Genomic DNA, 20,399 nt, shown 5'->3' with positions numbered 1-20,399 from the left:
ACAAAAATAATCAGTCACAATGAAAGCACTTCACAAAAGCGGGAAGCGTAAGAGCAGCAAGAACAGCGTCAGTGCTTCTACAAACTGGCAGCAAGGACAGGCGGATGGCAGGAGGATCTGTCCTGCCTGGCTCTGGGCACCTTCCTCAGCACCACCACTGTTACCTCCACACCCCACAGAGGACAACATCTCTGCAAGGGCTCAGACCCAACCAAACACAGGCGGCGATGCTGCAGCGCTGCGTGCATGTCAGGAGAGGAGCAGCATGAGTCACGGCACTGCGCCAGCGCTGCCCCTGCCCTCCTGCCTCTCATTTATCAAGCCTTCCCTTTTCTTCAGAAAAAAAAAATATATTTTTTCTTTCCCCTCCCTTTTTCAGCTTGCGGTTTCTCTGCTAGCTGAAGTATCTTCTGCTCAAGGGGATGGAGAGCGAAAGCTGGCGGGGATGCTGCCCCACGGCCACCCGGGCTGCAGCCCCAGGATGTCACAAGGCCTCGTTATTTTCCACTCACTTGGTCATAGGAACTCCTTTAAGGAGGCTTGATAGTTCTTGTAGAGCTGCAGTAAAGCAGCAGGTTTTTAGTGTTTGATTCATGACACTGACCCAGGCTCTAAAAGCCTCTAATTTTTCCATTATCTCCCAGCCAAAGCCTGCCTGATGTCTCAAACCTCACTAGTGGGTTCCTTTGTGCACTAACCTCTGGCACGGGTTTAAGACATTCTTTTTCTTGCCATTTCACCTTAATTATTATAGATTTTTTTGTTAAATCAAGTTCACAGAGCCAGCAAGACTAAATGCCCCCGCTGTGGGTCTCCAGCTGGTAGCTGTGGGAACACAAACACATCCCGAAGAGGATGCGAGCAGGTTCAAGACATTCCTCCCAAGGCACCACAGCTCCCCCAGATCCTTGTGGCACAAGATCGATCTTCAGGACCAGGTTTGAAGCAGCAGCTTGCTCTGATCACTTCCTAAAAGTACCCCCATGATTCTGTTAAATGTAATTTCATTCTTCAGCTGAGCCCAAACTGAGGGGTTTTGAATCAAAATAACATTTGTTAGCGTCCCCCTACTCTGCATTCAAGTAGGCTTCTCCAGCCTCTGCTGCTGAAGGCAAACCGGTGTCTCTGTGACACCTCAAACCTTGCAGTGACCGCAGACAGATCTGCTACCAAAGGGCCTCTCTCCTTGGCGCTACCCCATATTTGCACCACCAAAGGTTCTTTAGAGGGTAGGCCACTGGAAAGCTCTCTCCCCCCAGACAGGGGGAGAAGGCCGTGTCCCCCCAATACTGAACGCTGAACTGAAGATGTGCTGAGTCTTCATTTTTCAGTAGCTGTTTCTCCGCAATACTGACCCTGAAGCCAGCTTCTCCTTCCTTGGGGACTCAAGGTCAACTACATCTTGGGAGAGACGGAAAGTGTCTGTTAAAGGACGGTTTGTGCATGGATGGGACGTGGATCCCAGGTGAATGCAGTCAGCTGGATACCTCAGTAAATTAGCGGGTGCTTACCTGAACATACCCTGCAATCCTCACATCCCTTAGCCTGTTTGTTAAATACATCGTTTTCTACTTCAGCACTGCCTCCGCCTTCTCCTCCTGGGGAATCTGCTTTCTTTCATGGTATTTGCTGCACTTCCATTCCTTTCGCTAGAATCGGCAGTACATCTTGTGGTAGCCCCTAATGGTGGGCATCAATAAAACATGACCGGCCTTCCAAGTCCTTTGTTTTCCAGTCAAACATATATTTGCTTTCTCCCTTTCAGTACTGCTCTCCTCTAAGCCCCGGCCCAGCTGGGGGACCTCTCCATTACTGCTGCTCTGCTGACATCATTTAGATGGATGTTGTGGGACCCGTCACCCCAGAGAGCTGCCTCCCTCCTCCATCATCCTAAGGTGCTCATCTATTACAAACATTTTCCTTCACAGCCCGGTGGCTGCTCTAACAAAACATCAACATCCCTATCCAATGCATTATATTTGCTACCTGTTTTTAGGCGCCTCAGCTTCGCATGATTTTATGAGAAGCCTTCGTACCCATTAAGGCCTGAAAGAACGAGTGCCAATGGCCTTTTGTAGGTTAATCCACAAGAGATCAAGAGAGTGCACGACATTCTGTCTATTCAAATTACTCATTTTACAGTATAACAGTATGAATATTAATATTGTCCATTGAAAAAGTGTGTTAATTAGGACGCTGGCAGTTTTCTGGACCACTGCCACCCAAAGTATGCACTTGGGGTACGTGACTATTCAAGCAGAGGTCCCAAATCGCTGTCGAACTCCTCCAGCCTGCTAACAACAGCAAAGCACGCAATTCTGCCACGAGAGCCAAACGGCCAAAATAATTAATGAGGGAACAACCTACAGAGGGTTAATGTTACTTATTTTTCCTCTACTAATGTCAGTTATTCCCCTTCCTAGAAAAACAGTATTTAACCAGACCGAAAATAATTTGCATAGCGCACATGTGCTAGCTGCTGGGAGGTTTTTAAGCAAACAGAACAAATGTCTCATTAATAACTAAGTGCCAGGAAATCCAGAAAGAATTTTGCACCAGAATCCTGAAAACCACTGTAGCTTATTTTTCTGCTGCTTGCTTTATGTTATAAACAGCCACTATGCTCCTTTGATAAAACTAGTTTGAGTAGGTCAGCGGCTGGAGAAGGCGAGGTTTGCTACCTACCAGAAGGATGAACACCTGGGAGGTCGTTGTACTCCATATTCCTTATTTTTATGCAGGAAAAGCTTCCACAAGTTCAGCATCAGACCTGGTCATTGGTACATTAATAGCACACAGATAATCTTTAAAAGATGCAATATTCCCCCCTTCCAGCTTCTGTGTCTATTTTTATCCAACAGCTAGGGTGCACAATCTTAAGTGTAGTCTGCTGAGCTCAAGGTTAATCATCATTTTCTGCTAGCAAAATGAAAGGTCAGCTGTGTACCAGGCACCAGTGAGGTCTCCAGCCGCCCGGGTGTTTACAGACCTGAGGACTCCAGCATCAGCACGTGTCTTGCCGCATAGGAAGCGAGCCTATGCACGAGCAACCCCAGGATACCACCAGCAGCTCCCCAGAACACTTGAGATCTGCAAACATATTTGTCTTCCACTATGGAATAAACCCTAGGCTTCTCGGATGTTTTTGCAAGACAGAGATTTGCATTGAGGAGCCCAATCTGAATGGAAAAGTGCAGGTTTTGTTTGGTTGTGGTGATTTCCCTAGGCAGAGGAGAAGCGCCAGGTCCAAAGGACCTGGTATGCACATGCCCCCCCCGCTCTGCTTCAGGGCAGTTATTTTCCTTTGGGGTCACTCTAAGTTGGGAATATGAAGACAAGTTTCCACATCTGAAGCTACTGTTGTGGCTGTAAGGGGTCGAGTCCTTCTCCTCCTTGGAGAGGCTGCCAAAACGTATTTTCACAAACTGGCATTTCTCAGCACGGTGGGACTGACAGCATTTCCAGTATCTCCCTCTTCACAATATCAAGAAATGCTACTTTTGGCTCCTATCCACCAGCTAAGAGATCCAGTTCCTCTTAGGATCTCACTGCAGGATCTCCAGCAAAGTTTTCTGCCCCCATTACTGCGGCAGACACTTGCAAACATCTGCCAAGACATGAGGACTTCATTCTCAGAAGCTCTCAGCGCCCTGACCCGCAGGGTATGTCAGCAAAAGGAAGAGGCCTGGCAGCACAGCTGAAGGTCAGCTCCCTTTCTGCCTCTATTTAAACTGGGGCATCTAAAATTAGAGCAGGCTGCGAGCGTGGATGACCAGGGCCCGCAATACGGGGCGGCAGAAGACACCGTGCGCACACATGCATGGGGTGAGAGGTGCAAAACCAAACCATTTAGAGCTGCTGAAGATCATCAGCTGGAGGCGGCTACAGAAACCTCTAATAATTCCCCAGGTTACCGAGCTCTTTGGGGCTTAAATCTCTTCCTTGCAAGAGTTATCGTCTGTCACCCACCAAAAGCTAATCCTCTTTTTTCTCACTCTGCCTCTATCTTCTCTCCCCCCACCCCCCCAGCTCCGTATGAGTGCAAAGCACCTTTAATCTTCATTTCAGATGTACTTTTCACGATGTTGCAGATGTGTTATCTGCAGCTGACAGTATTCACCACCTATTTCTCCTTAAAGGACACTGCTTGACCTTGTAACAGCTTCCATGCCTCTAGTTTTAGACGCTGAGCATTTCTATTTGAATGGATCACAAGTAATCACTCTTCTGTATCCATTATTAGCAGAGAACCAGCTACCCAGAGAGCTACTGCTTTGTTTTTTTTTTTTTTTCCTCCAAATGCAGCATTTTTCCCAGGCAGAGACATATTATGGCAATTCAGACACTGACAACTGTGTAAATCACACCCAGGCAAAAGTTATTGATGACCTCATTCCGGCAAGGTATTATATGATCAGACTGCCCCACGGTATTTTGATCATCTGAGAGCCCTGAAATTGAAAGTTGCGAGCTCCATTTTGCTTGGAAATCTAACAAAAGGTTTTATCTGTGACAAAAGGCACTTGGAACATTTCTCTTAAATTATCTTATTTCACACCAGCAGTAACAAATACTTGTTTGCCTTTATTAATATGCTCTCCCTGCCCATAACCGTTCCCATTTTTCTAATTTTGAATTTAAATGCTTTCGAGTTATTGATCCCTTCTGCTAGAAATCTTTTATTCTGCTTTTATTAGTTCTTGTACACAGCCTAATTTCAGAGAGATGAGCGGTGCATCCAACATAACCACCCTCCTGGCAGACCTGTCTCCCGGGAGCTGACGTGATTAATATTTCCCATGCAACAGAAATCACATTCTTCAGACCCAGCTTCTCCACACTGCCGGCGCTCCCTAAATTGATATTCTCACATCTTTTATTAAATGATATAATTAGCTGATTCCTTCTCGAGTGCCTTCCAAAATAGGTTGTGAATGGTCACCAATAAGGGAACAAAAACCAACACTCAAGGCATTGAGGCACTCAAAGAGGATCCGATTTTCCTCGGCCGTGCCAAGTCCCAGCTAACATAGGCAGATGCAGTGAATAAATAAAAATAAAACCACAAGTTAGCCATAAAGCAGGAAGGCAGCAGCCTGGCTGCACGGCGGTACTCTGCGGGCTGGGCGTGCTAACCCCGGCAAACCCATGTGCGGGGGGCACTCTGCAGCAAACCTAAACTGGAATGATTCAAAAAGGCCGAGCCAGCCTGCCTGATGAGAAACACACCACTTGAAGAAAGCCTCTCCCGGACCCCTGGTGCCCCTCCTCGAGCAAAAACCTGTAACGTGAAACCCCCGTGCCCCGCACAATCCGGCATGCGAGCGTAGCAGCACGCATGGAAATCCATTTAATGCACGGCAGCCGGCGTGCAGAAACACGCCCTCAGTGCCAGCACGGACAGAGCAGACCTCGGGCCCAAATGCTGCTGCTTAACCCTACAGACAAGGTTTCCACAATGACACCGCCAGGCCCTCTCCTTCCCACTACAGCCTGGCTGAGCAGCTCATCCAGCTTGGAGTACTCCGAACACACTGCAAATGCTCCAGGTTCTCCATCCCTACAGATTGCTCCTTATCAATTTAAAAAAAAAAAAAAAGCAAACAAGGATAAAAAAGCACCACCAGAGCATGTTCAGCTGGCTTTCGAGGGGCCGGCTTGCTGCTTGGCTCCTACAGGACTCGAAGCAGATGCATTTTCTGTGCAACTGGTAGGGCTCGCCCGCGGGATGCTGCCCTTCAGCACCACGGATCACGCTTTCTGCATTTTAGGCAGTTCCGTGACTATGGTAAGGAATATTTGTGCAAAGTCCCGAAGTGCAGTTTTGTGTTCCGTTTCAGAAGCCCGCTCCTCCAACAGAAGATTTCAATTTCCTCTTGCAAACTACCCCTTGGGTTCGCCTTATCGGCGTTCAGATACACAATTCACAGCTCATCTGGAACAGGCTATTCACGGAAATTCTGCTGAAGCGGCTGTCTTCCTATTAGTTATGTACAGAAGAAAGGCTTTGGCCTCGATCCTGGCCCTGCTGAATTGAAGTGCAAAAGAGAAGATCTCCGAAGCACGGGACATGAAGGCATTCCCACCCAGCACCCGCGGCCCTGCCGGCTTTGCCTGTAATAACAATCGCTCTAACGAACAGAGGGTAACGGCAAGTCCGGCTGGATTTGCAATTTCTCTTAAACGCTGATTGCTGATTACATGTGAATTCCTACTGCCATAAGACATGAAGATATGTTTCCAGCCTTTCAAGTTGTCCGTAAGAGCTTCAAACTAGAGAGGTTTTCATCTGCCAGGCTGCGAGGGGAGGAGGTCGGCTGGAGACTTCTGAATGCTCAAGTTAGCCACTTAATGAGGCGGCGTATTCCCAACTAATGGCTCTGCTCAGGGACAAATTGCAACACCAAGGAAAGTATTAGCATAAAGACTTATCAAGTGAAAGACGTGCTGGAGCAGAAACATCCCATCTTTTCAAAAGGGGATGCAGGGCACCAAGAGAGCGCGGGCTGGAGGGATTAGTGGCTGCCCATCCGTGCCTCCCCGCTGCCAGCGCGGGGCTGACCCCGGAGCCCCACCAGGAGAGGCGGTGGCATCTCCCCAGCACGTCCCCTCCGCTCGCTGCCACCACCGGAAGGCCACGCCACTGGTGAAGGCTCAGGTCCCCAGCGGGCTTCAGACAATTTTTTCTTCTTTGTCATTCAGAGGCTGTGAAATATTCGGATTACACCTAGTAGGACTGGACATGGACATCAATGCTGGAAAACATGGAGAGAGACCTGAGCAGTCCACGAAAAAATGGGACTGTGACCATGAACTTCCATTGCAATAAATCACTTTTCCTTTTGCTCCTCGGTGTGATGCAAACCGGCTTAATTCATGGCTGATGTAAGTGCAGGACTGCTCACCCCAGCCATTCCTCAGTCCCGACTCTCCACGGACGAATCCATCATGTCGAGTTTAAAGTTAAGAAAAAAAAAAAAAGGCTGCTGAAATTTGCTTTCATTGTCATTGAGGTTCGCACGTCCAACCCATCCTCAGCAACAGCCCCTGAAAAACATCACTTTTTTCTTTAAATGCAAACCAGCACTGCCACACGAGGCACCGAGCCGGCATGGCCCAGCAGCCCTGAGCCCATCACAAGCCCTGTGCAAGGCAGCAGCCACCCGTTGAGGGAACTCACAGCCCCAGGAGTTACGTCCTCACCAAAAAAATCAGTGATAAACACACAGGGAGAAGGAGAGGCCTTGGAACAAGCTCCGGGCTTTCCTTTCCAGCCCTCCATCTGGCACAGCAACCATTATCTGCCATTACAACAGGGATTCTGCAGGAGGACCTGGATGAGAGCTCAGCATTAGAGGCTCCCATCCCATCCCATCCCATCCCATCCCATCCCATCCCATCCCATCCCATCCCATCCCATCCCATCCCATCCCATCCCATCCCATCCCACAGACACCCCGTGGTCGTGCCCAGATGGAGGAACCACCCTGAAGTTCCCGCACCAACTGCGCCACAGCCGTTTCAACGAAAACACAATGGCAACCTGCAAGGAAAGAATCACACCTTTTAACTAATGAGGAGGCATCCACGAGCGAATGTTTTTAACGTAGCAGTCGTACTGTTTAAGCCTGCTCTCGTCTGATCTAGACACTACGAAGACAAACAGAAAATACATTTCTTCACGCTGACCCTGTTAATAACCACTTCTCAAGGGAGTAGAAGAACCGTAACGAGCTAACACTATTTGTTTATTTGGAATTCAATAGCTAGACTTATTAAAAGAAATATCCCACCCAGCACTGACTGCAGAAGACCTCCGTGGCGATGCGATGGAGCAGGAGCACAGGGCTGGGGCGAAGGCTGAGCTCCGGCACGAGGAGCACGCTGCCCGGGAAGGTGCTTCTGCCTCCTGGTCTTTAATGCCCGCGGAGAGCTAACAAAGCCCGCACAGCTTCCAGAGCGGGGCTGTGGGCAGCTCTGAAAAATTACCTCTGGGAATCTAAAATCCAATTCTCTGCCCTTTATGCAAGTCTCTCCCCCCAGCAGCTCCCGGTTTTGAGCGTGCTGTGCTGGATTAGCTCCCTGCCCTCTCTGCCCCCGCACACACAGGTCACTTTAGCTACCGTTTGCTCTCAAATCCAGTTTTAAAGTGGATTAAAACAATAACAATAATACTATGCAGAAGGTTATTTGTGTTGGAAACTCGCTGCCACGGGTTGCAAGCTCCCCTATAAAAGAGATGGGGCTGCAGAGGGTGAGGAAGGGTACCCGGCACCCACGCAGGGCACGGCACTGTGGTTACGCTGCGGGGCACAGCCTGCACCAGCAGCACAAAGGAGACACCTCTGCCGCGACCCAGTGGGGATCAGAAAGTCTTCGAAAATAAAGCGTGGGACACAAATAACCCCGGGACATCAACATCCACGTCTCTGGTCAAGGCCAGCCAGGCAGGTGACTGGGGCAGGGACCAGCCACAGGCTGTGGGGCTGGCAGGGTGGGCCCAGACACGCTGCCCTAGCTCGGGACGCACAGCACCAGCACGCACGGAGCCCCACGCAGGACTGTAACGAACGCACAGGTTCCCCAAGACCCCCTCCAGCTAATTGCTTTATCTTTCTTACTTCTCTTTTCTCCTTTGTGAGAACCCCCTGCAACGCGCAGCAGGGCTGGAAGCCCTGCCCTTCTCCCCTTCCTCCTCCTCCTCCTCTTCCTCCTCCTCCTCAGCTGCCCACGCCGAGGAGCGGGGTGGGATGGGGACGGGGACAGGAGCGAAGGCAGCGCCTTTGCTGGAGATGTGGGGATGGAGCCAGCTCCCAGCCACACTCTTCCACGAGCAAATTCAAACATAAGAACTTAAAAAGACCTAAACAACAACAAAAAATATTACGCCAATCTGCCATTCTTATGTGAGGGAGGAAAAAAAAAAAAAAAAAACTCACACCATTTGGAAGCGGGCTATGTTTGCTCGGCACTTCCCATCTTTAGGTAATTAGTGTAAAGGGCTTCCCAGGTAAACCTAAGAATAAACTGCAGATTTCGAGAGCCACGCTTCTCACTGCGGCGAGCTTCCACGGCGCACCCAGGAGATGCTGAGCTCCACCCGGCCCCCCTCCGGCACCGCTCTGCTTCAGGCCTTCAGCGCCAGCTGCAAGTCAGGCTGCGTCCACATCGGAAAAGATGCAAAAAAAGGACAAGCAAGGAACGTCGAAAACAAACACTGGCCACTGTGAAAGCCTCAGATACGCAGCCTGACCCAGCCCCAGGATCCTGCTTTGCATTTTCAGCGCTTCTTTACATCGTGTAGAGGAGTTTTCTTTGCTGTTAACGGAGACGGTGGCACTGTGCATCTTGCCGGCAGCAGCCAAACGGGTGGTCTGGCTGCTTGGCTGGTGCTGGGGCTGCTGCATCAGCTCCCCTTGAACCAGCCTCATGCCTGAGTCTGTGCTTGCAAAACGGTGTTAACAACTGCCCCTGACACAGCAGCTCCCTGTAAGTGGCCTCCGCTGCCCGCAGAGCACCCGCACTGCTCCTGATGCCAGGGGAGGGCTGGGCACAGGCAGGGCAGAGGAGGAGAGAGGTGATTCAGCAAAGGCCAGTGGAGAAGTTAGCAGCCGCAGGACTCAGCACTAGGCTTCCTGTACGCCACACCAGGCTCTAGATCACTAACCTGATACTCATTAAATATCATGAACGAGTCAACAACAACAACCAGCGTGCACCAGCTTCTTCTTCCAGCGATCTTCCTCATTCGCCTCCCTGCAGCCCAGGGCTACCATCGGATCAGCATATTGTAACAGGAAATTATTTTATAATCCACCCAGGCCTTGCAGCAACCAAACCTCACCCGCTGGCCGTGGCCATGCTGCTGTAACGAACTGCTCTGCGGTGTCAGTGACCAGAGCTCTGCAAGCCTCAGGCTGGGAAGCTGCACCTCCCGAACAGGAGAGCCAGGCTTGCGCAGGGCACGCCCCCAGCTCGGAAAAGCTGCCTGTTTTCTGAGCATCCCCCCGTGCCCTCGATGCGGGTCGGTGCCTGTAGGGACATCCCCAGGAACAGCCCCAAAGCGAAGGGACTGAGCGAGCCCCAGAGCAGCCCCAAAGCAAGGGCAGTGGACACCTCTCTCACCCCACAGACCGAGGTTCTCCCAGCAGGCGTGGAGACCTCCAGGCAGCACGGTGTCACAGATTTCACTGCCAAACACCGCTACGAGCATCTACACCCTTGCCTTCCCCTGCTGTCCTGCCGAGACAGGTCTGAGCTCCTAGTCTGGTCGTTCCTGTGGCCAAACGGTGCTGGATCGAGAGCTCTGCAGGGCGCCTGCCTGCACAGAGCATCCTCTACCCCCAGCGAGACGAGCAGAGGGCTCTCCCTCCCCTGAACCCACGCCTGGCACCCGATAAGCCCCGCGAGGCCAGCCACCACGTCCTGCGGCGCCGCTGGCTCGGCTTGGCGTCTTCAAAGGGAGCTTTTTTCCCCCGTGCCACTGCGGATGTCTTCTTGCCTTGCGAGGCTGCGCGGCGCTGAGCGAAGCAGAGCGCGCAGCAGCGCGAGGAGAGCGGCCAGCGCCACGGGCACCGCGCCCGCCCTGCCCCGTCACGGACCGCGGAGGGGATGGAGATGAACAGGGAGGGGGGGGGGAACGATAAATTAACGCAGGAACACTCTGAATCACCTTTTGTAAGCGGCCGCAGTGTAAGAAGCACCTTTCCCTTCCCTTATTCAGGCGGCGAGAAGTCACCGTGACATATTGGTGTGTAGGTGTGTGGGGGCTGGCTCCTGCGGGGAGGGCGGGCGGGCGGAGGGTGCTCTGTGCGGTTCACAGAAACGAAGCAGCACAAGATGTACCAGTTGCTCTGGTAACAAAGCCTTTCTTTTTTTCTTTTTTTTTTTTCTTCCCCTAAGTGAAACATCATTTTAAGCATTTTCCAGTTCAGGCTTCCTTGCCCGTGTGGCCAAAAGCAGGCCCCGTTTCAGAAACGCACACACAATTTGAGGCAGCAAGGGAAGGACATTTTCTTCCAAAGATAATCCGACATCACAGGGAAGCTGATAAATCAAGGTCACTGTTTTTCACCCTCTGATAAAGCCGGCATGCGTTACCACGTATCAGCGTGCCAGCCCAGCCCCTTCCCGCAGCCCAGTAAGAACCGACTGAAGCACAAAAACCATCCCGCAAGCCGGTGGCCCCATAAGAAGGGGTGACCCCGTCGGGCTCCCCGACACAAGCAGCCATCCCAGCAGAAGCAACGGCTCACTACGTAATGCCATGCTTGTGGTACGGAAGGATTATACAGCAGCTTGTCAGCCGTATGCTCAGTCACACAGCCCTTGTGTGACCTTGAGGGTGCAGAGCTGCCTCGTGGGGCGGGCGTCCCCCGGGGTGACCCCGTACCTGGACACGGGTGTGAAGGGTCCCAGCCACGCCAAAACCGCCTTGATACGAGGGAAAGAAGAGCCCTGGATGGGGCACATCTGATCCTTCCTGCTTTATCTGCTCTGCTTTCCGAGCAAGGCACAGGCAAGGAGTTTTCCCGTTTCAGCCCTATGGAGCAGGCCCCAAGTTGTTATATGGAAAGCTGGGGAACGACCCAAGCCAGAGAGTGCTGACACCCTGACACATTTGCCTCATCTGCAGCGACCACCAGAGCGTGCCAAGGGACAGCTACACACACACATGCAGCAAAAGCAGGCTCTGAAGAAGAGGCTGGAACCAAAAAGGGACCGCAAAGGATACGGTGCTAGACAAACACCTCTGGCTCAAGTTTAATGAAATGAACCAGGTGTTACGAGAAGGTGGGAAAAGGCAAATGCTTAATGAGCCCGTTCAAACCCAACAGCTGGCTGCTGTGGGCCAGAGATGCAGGGAGCTCAGGGCTCTGTGTTCCCCAGGACAGCGGGTGCCGGTGCTGCAGGGCACCAGGGACTGCAGGACGGGCGCCCAGAGGAGGGGGACAGCGGCAGCAATCAGCCCAGGAGCAGCGCCTGCAGCTTGCGTGCGTGCAGCACGGCCTCTCGAGCAAGTCCCAGCAGTCGGCCCTCAGCCGTAAAAGCTGTGTACACGGCTAGGATTAATTCTTTACAGCAACAATCCGCAGGAAACGATAATTTTGTGCAGCGTGGTAACTTCTTCCACTGGGCTAGAAGCAACAGCGATTAATTATCAAACTATTGACCATCAGTCTTTCAGAAAGAGAGACAATAAAACAACTGATTATTAAAAACAATTAATGTCATTCTCGACTCAAGCTAATTATTTGAACTGCTAGTAATGACCTGGGAACCTGCAGAGTCTCTGTTCCCACCAGGGCTGAGCCAGACCACGGGCAGGCTGAACACGGAGCAAGCCTGCACGTGAGTTCTTCTCTTACACCTCCCCTCCAAAAAGCTTAGAAGAAGAGAAAAAAAAAATCTTTGCCTTTCTTTAGCATATCCACCAGCTACTCATTCAGCAGGGGGACGCACAGCAGTGCCCAGGGAGCACAGAGAGCTGGGGACGCGCTGGGTACCGTGGAAGCACACAACCAGCACCAGGGAGGGCAGGACCACGTTATCCTAGCTCTTTTGGCATCTGCAGACTCAGGGACACCATCACCAGGAGGCAGCCACACATGGCTTTTTGAATTTCAAAATACTTCTTTCGCTTTCCCATACCCCTGAACCTCAACATCTTCATCTACTGGACCGAACCGGGGGTTCACCTCCAGATGAATCTGTTCTGGCAAACACAAGTTGGGTAATGAATAAAAGAACTGACAGAAGACCTTGGGATGCGTTTCCTCATCCTTTTGCCCCATATGGGGCAAACGGCCACCTAGCTTGGGCCTGAAAGCAAAAACCAGGATGAAAACTGGGCTTCAAACCTAAGCTTCCAAAACACTTTTCCTCCCAGCAGATGCTACCATGTTGGTGCTCAAAGGCACGGCGATGGCTGGCGGGGACAGGGACACCCTGCGGCCAGGTGATGGCCGGTGGCACCCCGCGGTGTCCCCAGTGCTGCTTTCTGCCACCCGTGACAGCGGAGGAGCGTGCACAGGGACCCTGGCCATGAGTCCCACACGCCCTGAATGAGAGCGCAGAAGGAGGCTGTGTAACGGCTTAGCGATTATGTGGCATTTACCAGCTAATTAAACAATCAATAGTTATTGTGCAGTTACGGAGCCAGCCCATAGTGCCGTATCTTGTACCCTGTAAAATAAAATCTTGTACCCTGTAAAATAAAAGCCTCCCTAAAGCTGCGAACGGAGAGCCACATCCCCAGCGCACCCAGCAAAGCCAGCACGCTTGGTGTTAGCACCCGTCGCCCTCCTGGTGGGGTTGGGAGGCTGCAGGAGTACGCAGTCCTAGCGTCATTCACCTCCCTGTTCAACGCTGTAAAACCATACGTGAGATGAGAACATTAATGGTTACCATCTGACCTACCTACCGATTTTTATTTTTTGGTTTAATGCTGAGAAGACTGGCATCAGAACCCTGCCGTGGTGATGCTGGGTACCCGAGTGGTGCTGAGCACAAGTTTGCTCCAGGAGTTTGCTCCCACCTTGCTGCACGTTGACAGGGGACTCCCGGAGTGACCAAAACAGCTGCCTAAAAACATGGGGGGATCGCTTTATTTTGTGACATATTCAGCGCACGATAACCAGCCCGCTGAATGTCTTCCTCCAGCCTTGCACCAACCCGCTGGGAGGGTGTTTGTGAGGAATCTGGTGTTATTTCCCTTTCAGCTCACGTGGTCAGTGGTGGTCGGCATGCCAGCAGTTGCAGCCCCGACGGTGTGATTTATTCAGGCAGTGTAAGTATGCTCAGTATGCAAGGCCTTTTTGCTTGCTCTCTAATGCAAAGCAGAGATGAACGGTAGTAATAATATTCTGCAACGCAAAATGCCTTCCCTCACACTTCCAATAATGCTCTACAGCGTTATCAAAAGTCTTTGCGACTTCTGCATTTACAGTTTTGTTTCCAGTCATCAGCTACCTGCTAAAAACAGCAAGGCAACGGCTTAATCCCTGAAGTCCAAAGCACTGTGTATCTGTTAGCCATTTCTTTTAAGCGTTCAAAAAAACCCAGGAACACAAAAATCCCATAGCGCAACAATGCCTTGCACTGGAGCTAGCAAGATCTCAGCCCTTTATCAAAGACAATTCACAATCCGTACCATTAGATGCAGGATTATTAGAAAATAAAGAACAGCTTCCAATTCAATTAGAGAGAGAAACCATCACCAGCGCGGTCTCTCGTTAAAATAAAACCCAAGCTAGTCACAAGAGCTTGCTGAGCAAGGAACGTTCATTCTCTCTGCAGTTACTGCTGGTTGCGGCCAGAGGGGGGGCAGAAGGACGGGTCCTGATGAGGGCTTCCCCAGCCTTCGGGTCGCACCGATGTACGGCTCTGCGCCCTCTCCCTTGAGCTGTGCACCTCCACACCAGGTCCTTCCAGCACCGGGGACCCCAAACAGCCTTGCTGTTGACCTCTGAGCTGTCCAGGGGATGTGACTGCTTGGAGACCTTTTGCTCCTAGGTAAGGGCAACCTCAAACGTGTTTTTTTAGAAGGGAGCCAGAAGGTCTAAGTGTCTTGAAAACCGATCCATTTGTTTTGCTTTAAGAGATAAATACAGCGGTGGTATCTGGAGGAAAAGAATCGCAGAGATCTTATTTCCGTGCTAGGTTTTAGGGTGGGACACCATAAACAGTTATGTATGCTTTCTATCAAAGTCTTCTTCTGTTTATAAAGTGGATACAACTCCAAGACTTCAATTTAAGAGAATCTGAACTCAGCCTTAGCCTGAATTCCTACCTCAACACTTACTAATTGGGTTTGGACAGCAGCTTTCCCCCTCCCAGTCACCATCCTGCCTGGCACTGCCAGCGAGTGAATCACACCGGGACAATCTGATTGCTCCGGCACATTAAAAACAGCGAAAAGGAGGATTTTCTTTGTACAAGAAGGAGAAAAAGAAACACGGGAGCGTTCAGAATATATTACCTCCCCAAAAGCCTACAGCTGAACGCTTCTGGATGGTTCTCCCCCCCTTTACGATCATACATCGAGGCACCAAACAAACCACTGCAACAGGAAACACGCGCAGTGGAGCTGTGCGGAGAGCAGAGCAAACATTAGATAGTTTATTTCCCTTTTCTGCTTTCCACAAAAACATGACACTTTCAAAAGGCCATTAAAGGTGCATAGTTTCCACTGATTGTTAGAAATGTGCCTAAGTTAAAATTAGGTCACCCTCTGCCATTATTTTAGTGGCTGAGAAGAAAAACAGGTCCGAGCCCAGCTCCCGGGGCTGGCCTCCGCGCCCGAGAGCGAACAAGGGCACCACGGCCACCACCGTCCTGCGGGGAACACAGCCCCGGGGCGAGCACCGAGGGGAAGGCTCCTGGAATACAGCCTTGGTAAGAAGGGGGCTAGAGGGGGGGCTGTTTTGTTTGGTTTTCAACTTATTCCAGTTCAAAAACTGACACGTTTTCAACCCCAGAAGTTGCGGTTCACCCGCGGTTCACTTCAATCCTTCTGTCGTGGAATTGATGGAATTAGCCCGCGGCAGCGGGAGGATGGGGAGACCAGGATCAGAACAAATAGCTCCTGACAGGTGGCTTTCTAAGCACCCTTTTCTCTTCGTTAGGGCCAGCTCGCTGCCTTTCACCGCGTGACAGGCGAGAGTTGTGCCTTCCCGCTGACCAAGGCGGAGCACGTGGATATACTCCTTTCTGTTGTCAAACGGGAACGTGGGCAAGACAGGCAAACGGGATCTCTGTGTGCACACACGCACAAGTGCAATGTAAATACAGATCTAGTGCCCACACACACAAATCTTTGGAGAATGGGGCCCGTGGGGTTACTATCTGCCAGCAGACCTGAAATATTCAGCAAATTCCATGTGCAACTTGCCAAGAAACATGTTTACAGCATACATTAAGCGCAGATAAGCCCAGACTCCAAAATAATTCAACCCCTGCTAACCCCACAAGAATCATCCACAACAAAAAAAAACACCAGGATTACAAATTCTGGAATTCCCTCATGCCAAGAGGTGATCGGGACAGGCGATGCGCTTTAGCAAAGGACGGACACTTTAAACGTTTCAGGAAAGAAGCTCACGGGTTTATAATTTTGTTCTCCACGGTCTCCTTTGTGCTCCCATTTGGAGAGCCGCTGCCAGACGTTTGCAGGAGCTTGAAAGCAAACCCACTGAGCGCCGCGGTTGTCCTCCGGCAGCAGGTTTCTGCCGAGCAGCAAGCGGCAGCCAGCCTGCGTGCCATAGCCCCGCGGTCCCGGCAGAGCACCAGCCTGAGCAGGCTCCTGGACCATGACACAGCTCTTCTGAAGAGATTTATCTGTGAAACCCCAGACTCCCCGCTCCCTCCCTCAGCACAGGATCCCTAAAAAGCGACTGGGGGGAGAGGCAAAGAAAGCAATCCATTTTTTAGCGACAGCTTCCGAAGTAGTACAAACTGCTATGGTAGGAGCTCCACGTGCTGCGCAGAGCTCGAGCACATGACAAAAAGCCAAAGCCCAGCGAGGTTTTTGTCGGGCCTGACACTGCCGGAACCTAACGAGGCTGGTGCAGTGGGATGCCCCATGTTCAGCACACGGCCAAGGCGACCAGGATCACTTCAGACACCGGCGTTAGCCTTACCTTATAGACTTGCCCATACGTGCCATTGCCAACAAGCTCTACCAGCTCAAAGATTCCTGCAGGATCCTAGGAGAAAAGGAAGAAAAAGCATTTAATAAGCTGTACTTCTAATTCTTCAAAAAATAAGCATTCTATAAAGAGAGACCGATGTTTTTCTGGCAGAACGTTTTGAACATTTTGAAGCTCTCTAACAGCCCAGGGATCAGCAGCATCACAGTAATGTCGAGCAGGGGCGTTACTCCACCCCGTGTGGCGAGCCAGCCCCGCACCAGCCCCGCAGGGCCAGGTCCCAGCAGCGTTTGTGTCGCTCGCCCTGAGGCCTGGCGCATCCTGGCCGTTAACTTTCTGGCCTGTCCGACGAGCACAAGAGGACACACAGAGCTGTCAGCTGGCACCAAAGCACACCCAGAAGCCCTGCACACCCCTTCGCCCCACTGGCGAGGCAGCGGTCACACACGTGCACACGTAGCAGAGCACACACCGGCACTGCCCGAAGCCAACATTCGCTACGAGGTATGAGGGAGGGTGGGGAGAGTAAACCGGTGCTGATATTTTCTCCCCTCGCCGGGTTTTCCCCGTCCAGAAGCTCTATTTATGCTTCTCTGCTCCTCCTCCTCTCCCCACACTCACCGCTCCATCTGGGTCCGTGCGATCCCCGACAAACCAGGTGGGCACGTGGCGGTGCCCGGGGCTCTGCTCCCCTCCAGCCCACCCACGGGTGTCCTCCCTCCCTGCTTGCTTCTCACCCGGCCTCACAGGACATTTGGGCCACCAAAAGCCACCAAGCTGCAGGCGGCACTCGGAGGCTCTGCGGGGTTTTGAATCACTTCTGCTACGAAATGACTCGAAGGCCCAGTGAGCAAAGGTACCTGCGGTCTGACAGCAGGCAGCCGGGCGGGTTAGCTGCCACAGGAGGAAGAAGAGCAGCCTTCAGAAGCATCCCTTGGGAGACAGGCGAGGGAAGCCCTCCGTCACCGTGCCAGGTTATGGAAAGAGAGGTTGCATTCATTACAAAGCCGGGATCAACTCAGAACGACGTCTGGGCCTGAAGTCAAACACTGGGTCTTTGTGAGCAGCTGAGAAGCTAGCTTCAACGTCTAGTAGCGCCCCAAGTAAGTTAATCCGAGCCTGACGTGCCTGAGCTGCCTTTCTCCCAGCCCAGGAGATGTCCCATACACTCAGGAACACCACGTCTTGCCTTCATACATCTTCCCCATCGGTGCGGCTTCGTGATTTGCAGGGCTGAAAGCCCTGAGAAGCAGTATGGGCAAAACCAAATGAAAATGGACCCCAAAGCTGCCATCCACCTCCTAGAGCAGACCAAGGGCAGCTCTCCCCAAAAGCAGATGGGGAAAGGGAAGCAGTGCACCGAGTTTGAACAAACTGGGTAAGGAGGAGGGGAGGGATGACAGCAGCTGCTGTTTATTTCTTGAATTTCTTTCCTTAGGGTTATTCTCTGCAGTGCTGAAACAACTCTGAAAGAGGCTTTTCAAGTGCTACAAGTATATCTATTTTTGAATATTCACTAGGAGATTAAGAGAGAAGAAAGCTGTGCCTAGGGCAGATGATCAGGAGGCTTGGAGAAGGAAGCAGCTGGCCATTTCTGATAACGAGAACCATTTTGTCTAACACGTTTCCCGAGCGCTTCCCAAACCTCAGACCCAAGAGTCCCCCCTGCTGCCCTCCGGGGCCACCCCTCGTCCACCCAGCTCCGCCAGGTTTCTCCCAGCTCCTTTGAAGCACGGCCGCAGGACCTCGGAGCCAGGCTGCACACGGCAGCCGTGCCTCCCCACCACCACCACCACGCTTCTTTCTTCCCCGCATTTCCACGGGGAAGCATTGTCAAGGTAACGGGGGCCGCTCGCGGAGCCACGGCGCAGCTCCTGCTGGCGGGGACAGGCAGGATTTGAGCGCAGCCCTAGCAACACGCCAGGAACGCAGAGGGAGAGGAGGGTGCTCGCTCCTCCCAGCGCTGCTGCTGCTGCTGCTGCTGCTGCTGCTCCTCCTCGCGCGGCTTTCACCCACGCAGCGGGCGCTGGGGGGGACAGCGCTGCTCCCAGACAGCCTGTGCCCGTGCCCAGGAGCAGCGCGTTGCAAACAGCCACCCAAGGAAGCACACCCAGAGGACAGGGCAGGGAGAAATCCTTCTTTCCGCTGAGCTGGCTCACGCCCGGGGATGAGCTCCGCACCTTACGGGCCGCTGGGGGCTGACCCCGGCACCTGGGGGACGCGGCCACCCCTGCGGAGCCCCAGGGGATGGGCACGGAAGGCAGGCAACCGGGGTGGCGTGCTCCACGGGGGCTTCGGACCTAGCCGGGGAAAAGAAACCCAGGGCGCAGAGGCCTGGCTGGGGACCAACCCCGGCCAGGCAGGAGCAATCTCAGACCAAATATAGCCCGGGCTGCAGATACGGGCGCTGCGCGGCTGCTGGCAGCGGCCCCGGGGCTCTCTGCTCACGCTGCCCAGGCTGCCTGCCCCTGCCCGCAGAGGTACCGTGGCCTGTTTCCTCCCACTGTCCTCACAAAGGCTATAGATTCCTTCTTTCTTTTATTTGGTTTAAACGTTTCAGTAAAAAAATCAGCTCAGAAATAACAGGGAAAGATAGACATGATGTGGCTGATCATTTAGGGCTACTGGAAGAAGATGCGCTTATTAAAATTGAGGAAGAGAACCAGCGTTTAAGACAAACCCAAGAATAATTTTCAGCCCTACGTGAGCTTCAGGCAGAAAACGGTTTGCATTGCCGTAGCACCGCTGAGAGCCGCGTACAGACAGCAGGAGCTGGTCCCTCCTTCCCCCTCCCAGCTCTGGAACAAAGGAGGGGGCAGAAAGGCAGGGGCAAGGCCGAGCACGACTCGGGGCTGTGTTTCAGGGACCCCAGCACGCCGGCATTGCAGTGGGTGGGTGCTCTGCAGGGCTGATTTTGGAGCAGGCTCATTTGAAGCCCTGCAGATGAGAACGGCTGCCTCGCATCGCGCTGCTCCAGCTGCCTGCCCTGGCCCCGTGCTCCTGCCAGCACACGGCAAGAGCCTGGTCCCCAAGCTCTTCCAGAGCAACAAAACGCCCAGCAAGATCGCTCAGCTGGGGGCGGGAAAGGAAATATTTAGGTAGCAGCACCCGTGGTGAAGGCTGGGCAGAGCCGGGGATCCTCTGGCCAGGACGGGCCGGCACCGAGCGCTGCTCGCCAGGATCCGACCCCACTGCTGCAGCTGCGCCAGGACAGGCGGAAGCTCGAGGGGGAATTCTTACACTCCTGACCTAACGCCCACGAAAATCAGTGGCATCAAAGTCTGAGTGGCTGAAAACGGTGTGAGACATGGAGCAAGGCAAGAGCAGTCTTCTCCAGTAATGCCATGGAAAAACGTCCCCTGCGTTTCAATAAGCAGTATATTTAAAACCATTGCGTTGTCAGAAGAGGGGACTTCTGTATACAGATGATAAAGCGGAACGCCTCCAAACTCCAGCACCAGCACACGCATCCTTTCGGAAGGGCTTATCGGCGCGAGGCCAGCAGCAGTTGGGCTCACAGCAGGAACATTCGTTAAAAAGCCTCCGCTCAGCACAGGCCCCGCAGGACGGCACCGCTGCCGGCACCACCGTGTTTCAGCGAGCCCGAGAAGCGCAGGAGCCACCAGGAGACTTCAAACGGCAGTGACCACGTGCAGGGCTACACCAGCTAAGGGCTGAGGGCTGCAGGTGCTCATCTGTGGCAGAGACAGAGTTAGCGGATCGCTCGTGACCTGTCCCTAAACACGGCCA

At 52.6% G+C, this 20,399-nt stretch overlaps 1 protein-coding gene across 5 annotated transcripts in view; it reads right to left on the bottom strand.

The window, feature by feature from the left end:
• The window catches only part of TNIK (TRAF2 and NCK interacting kinase), a 156,934-nt gene that overhangs the window by 114,445 nt on the left and 22,090 nt on the right, over positions 1 to 20,399 (bottom strand). For all 5 annotated transcript variants that reach the window (XM_067001986.1, XM_067001987.1, XM_013174723.3 and 2 more), the window contains exon 2: positions 16,641 to 16,706. In XM_067001986.1, the coding sequence (XP_066858087.1) occupies positions 16,641 to 16,706 (66 nt within the window). The remainder of the gene's footprint in view (positions 1 to 16,640; positions 16,707 to 20,399) is intronic.

This window comes from Anser cygnoides, chromosome 9 (assembly GCF_040182565.1).
Source record: "Anser cygnoides isolate HZ-2024a breed goose chromosome 9, Taihu_goose_T2T_genome, whole genome shotgun sequence".
NCBI classification, from domain to species: Eukaryota; Metazoa; Chordata; class Aves; order Anseriformes; family Anatidae; genus Anser; species Anser cygnoides.
Note: the sequence above shows the minus strand (reverse complement) of the source record. Positions and strands in the feature narration are given on the sequence as shown.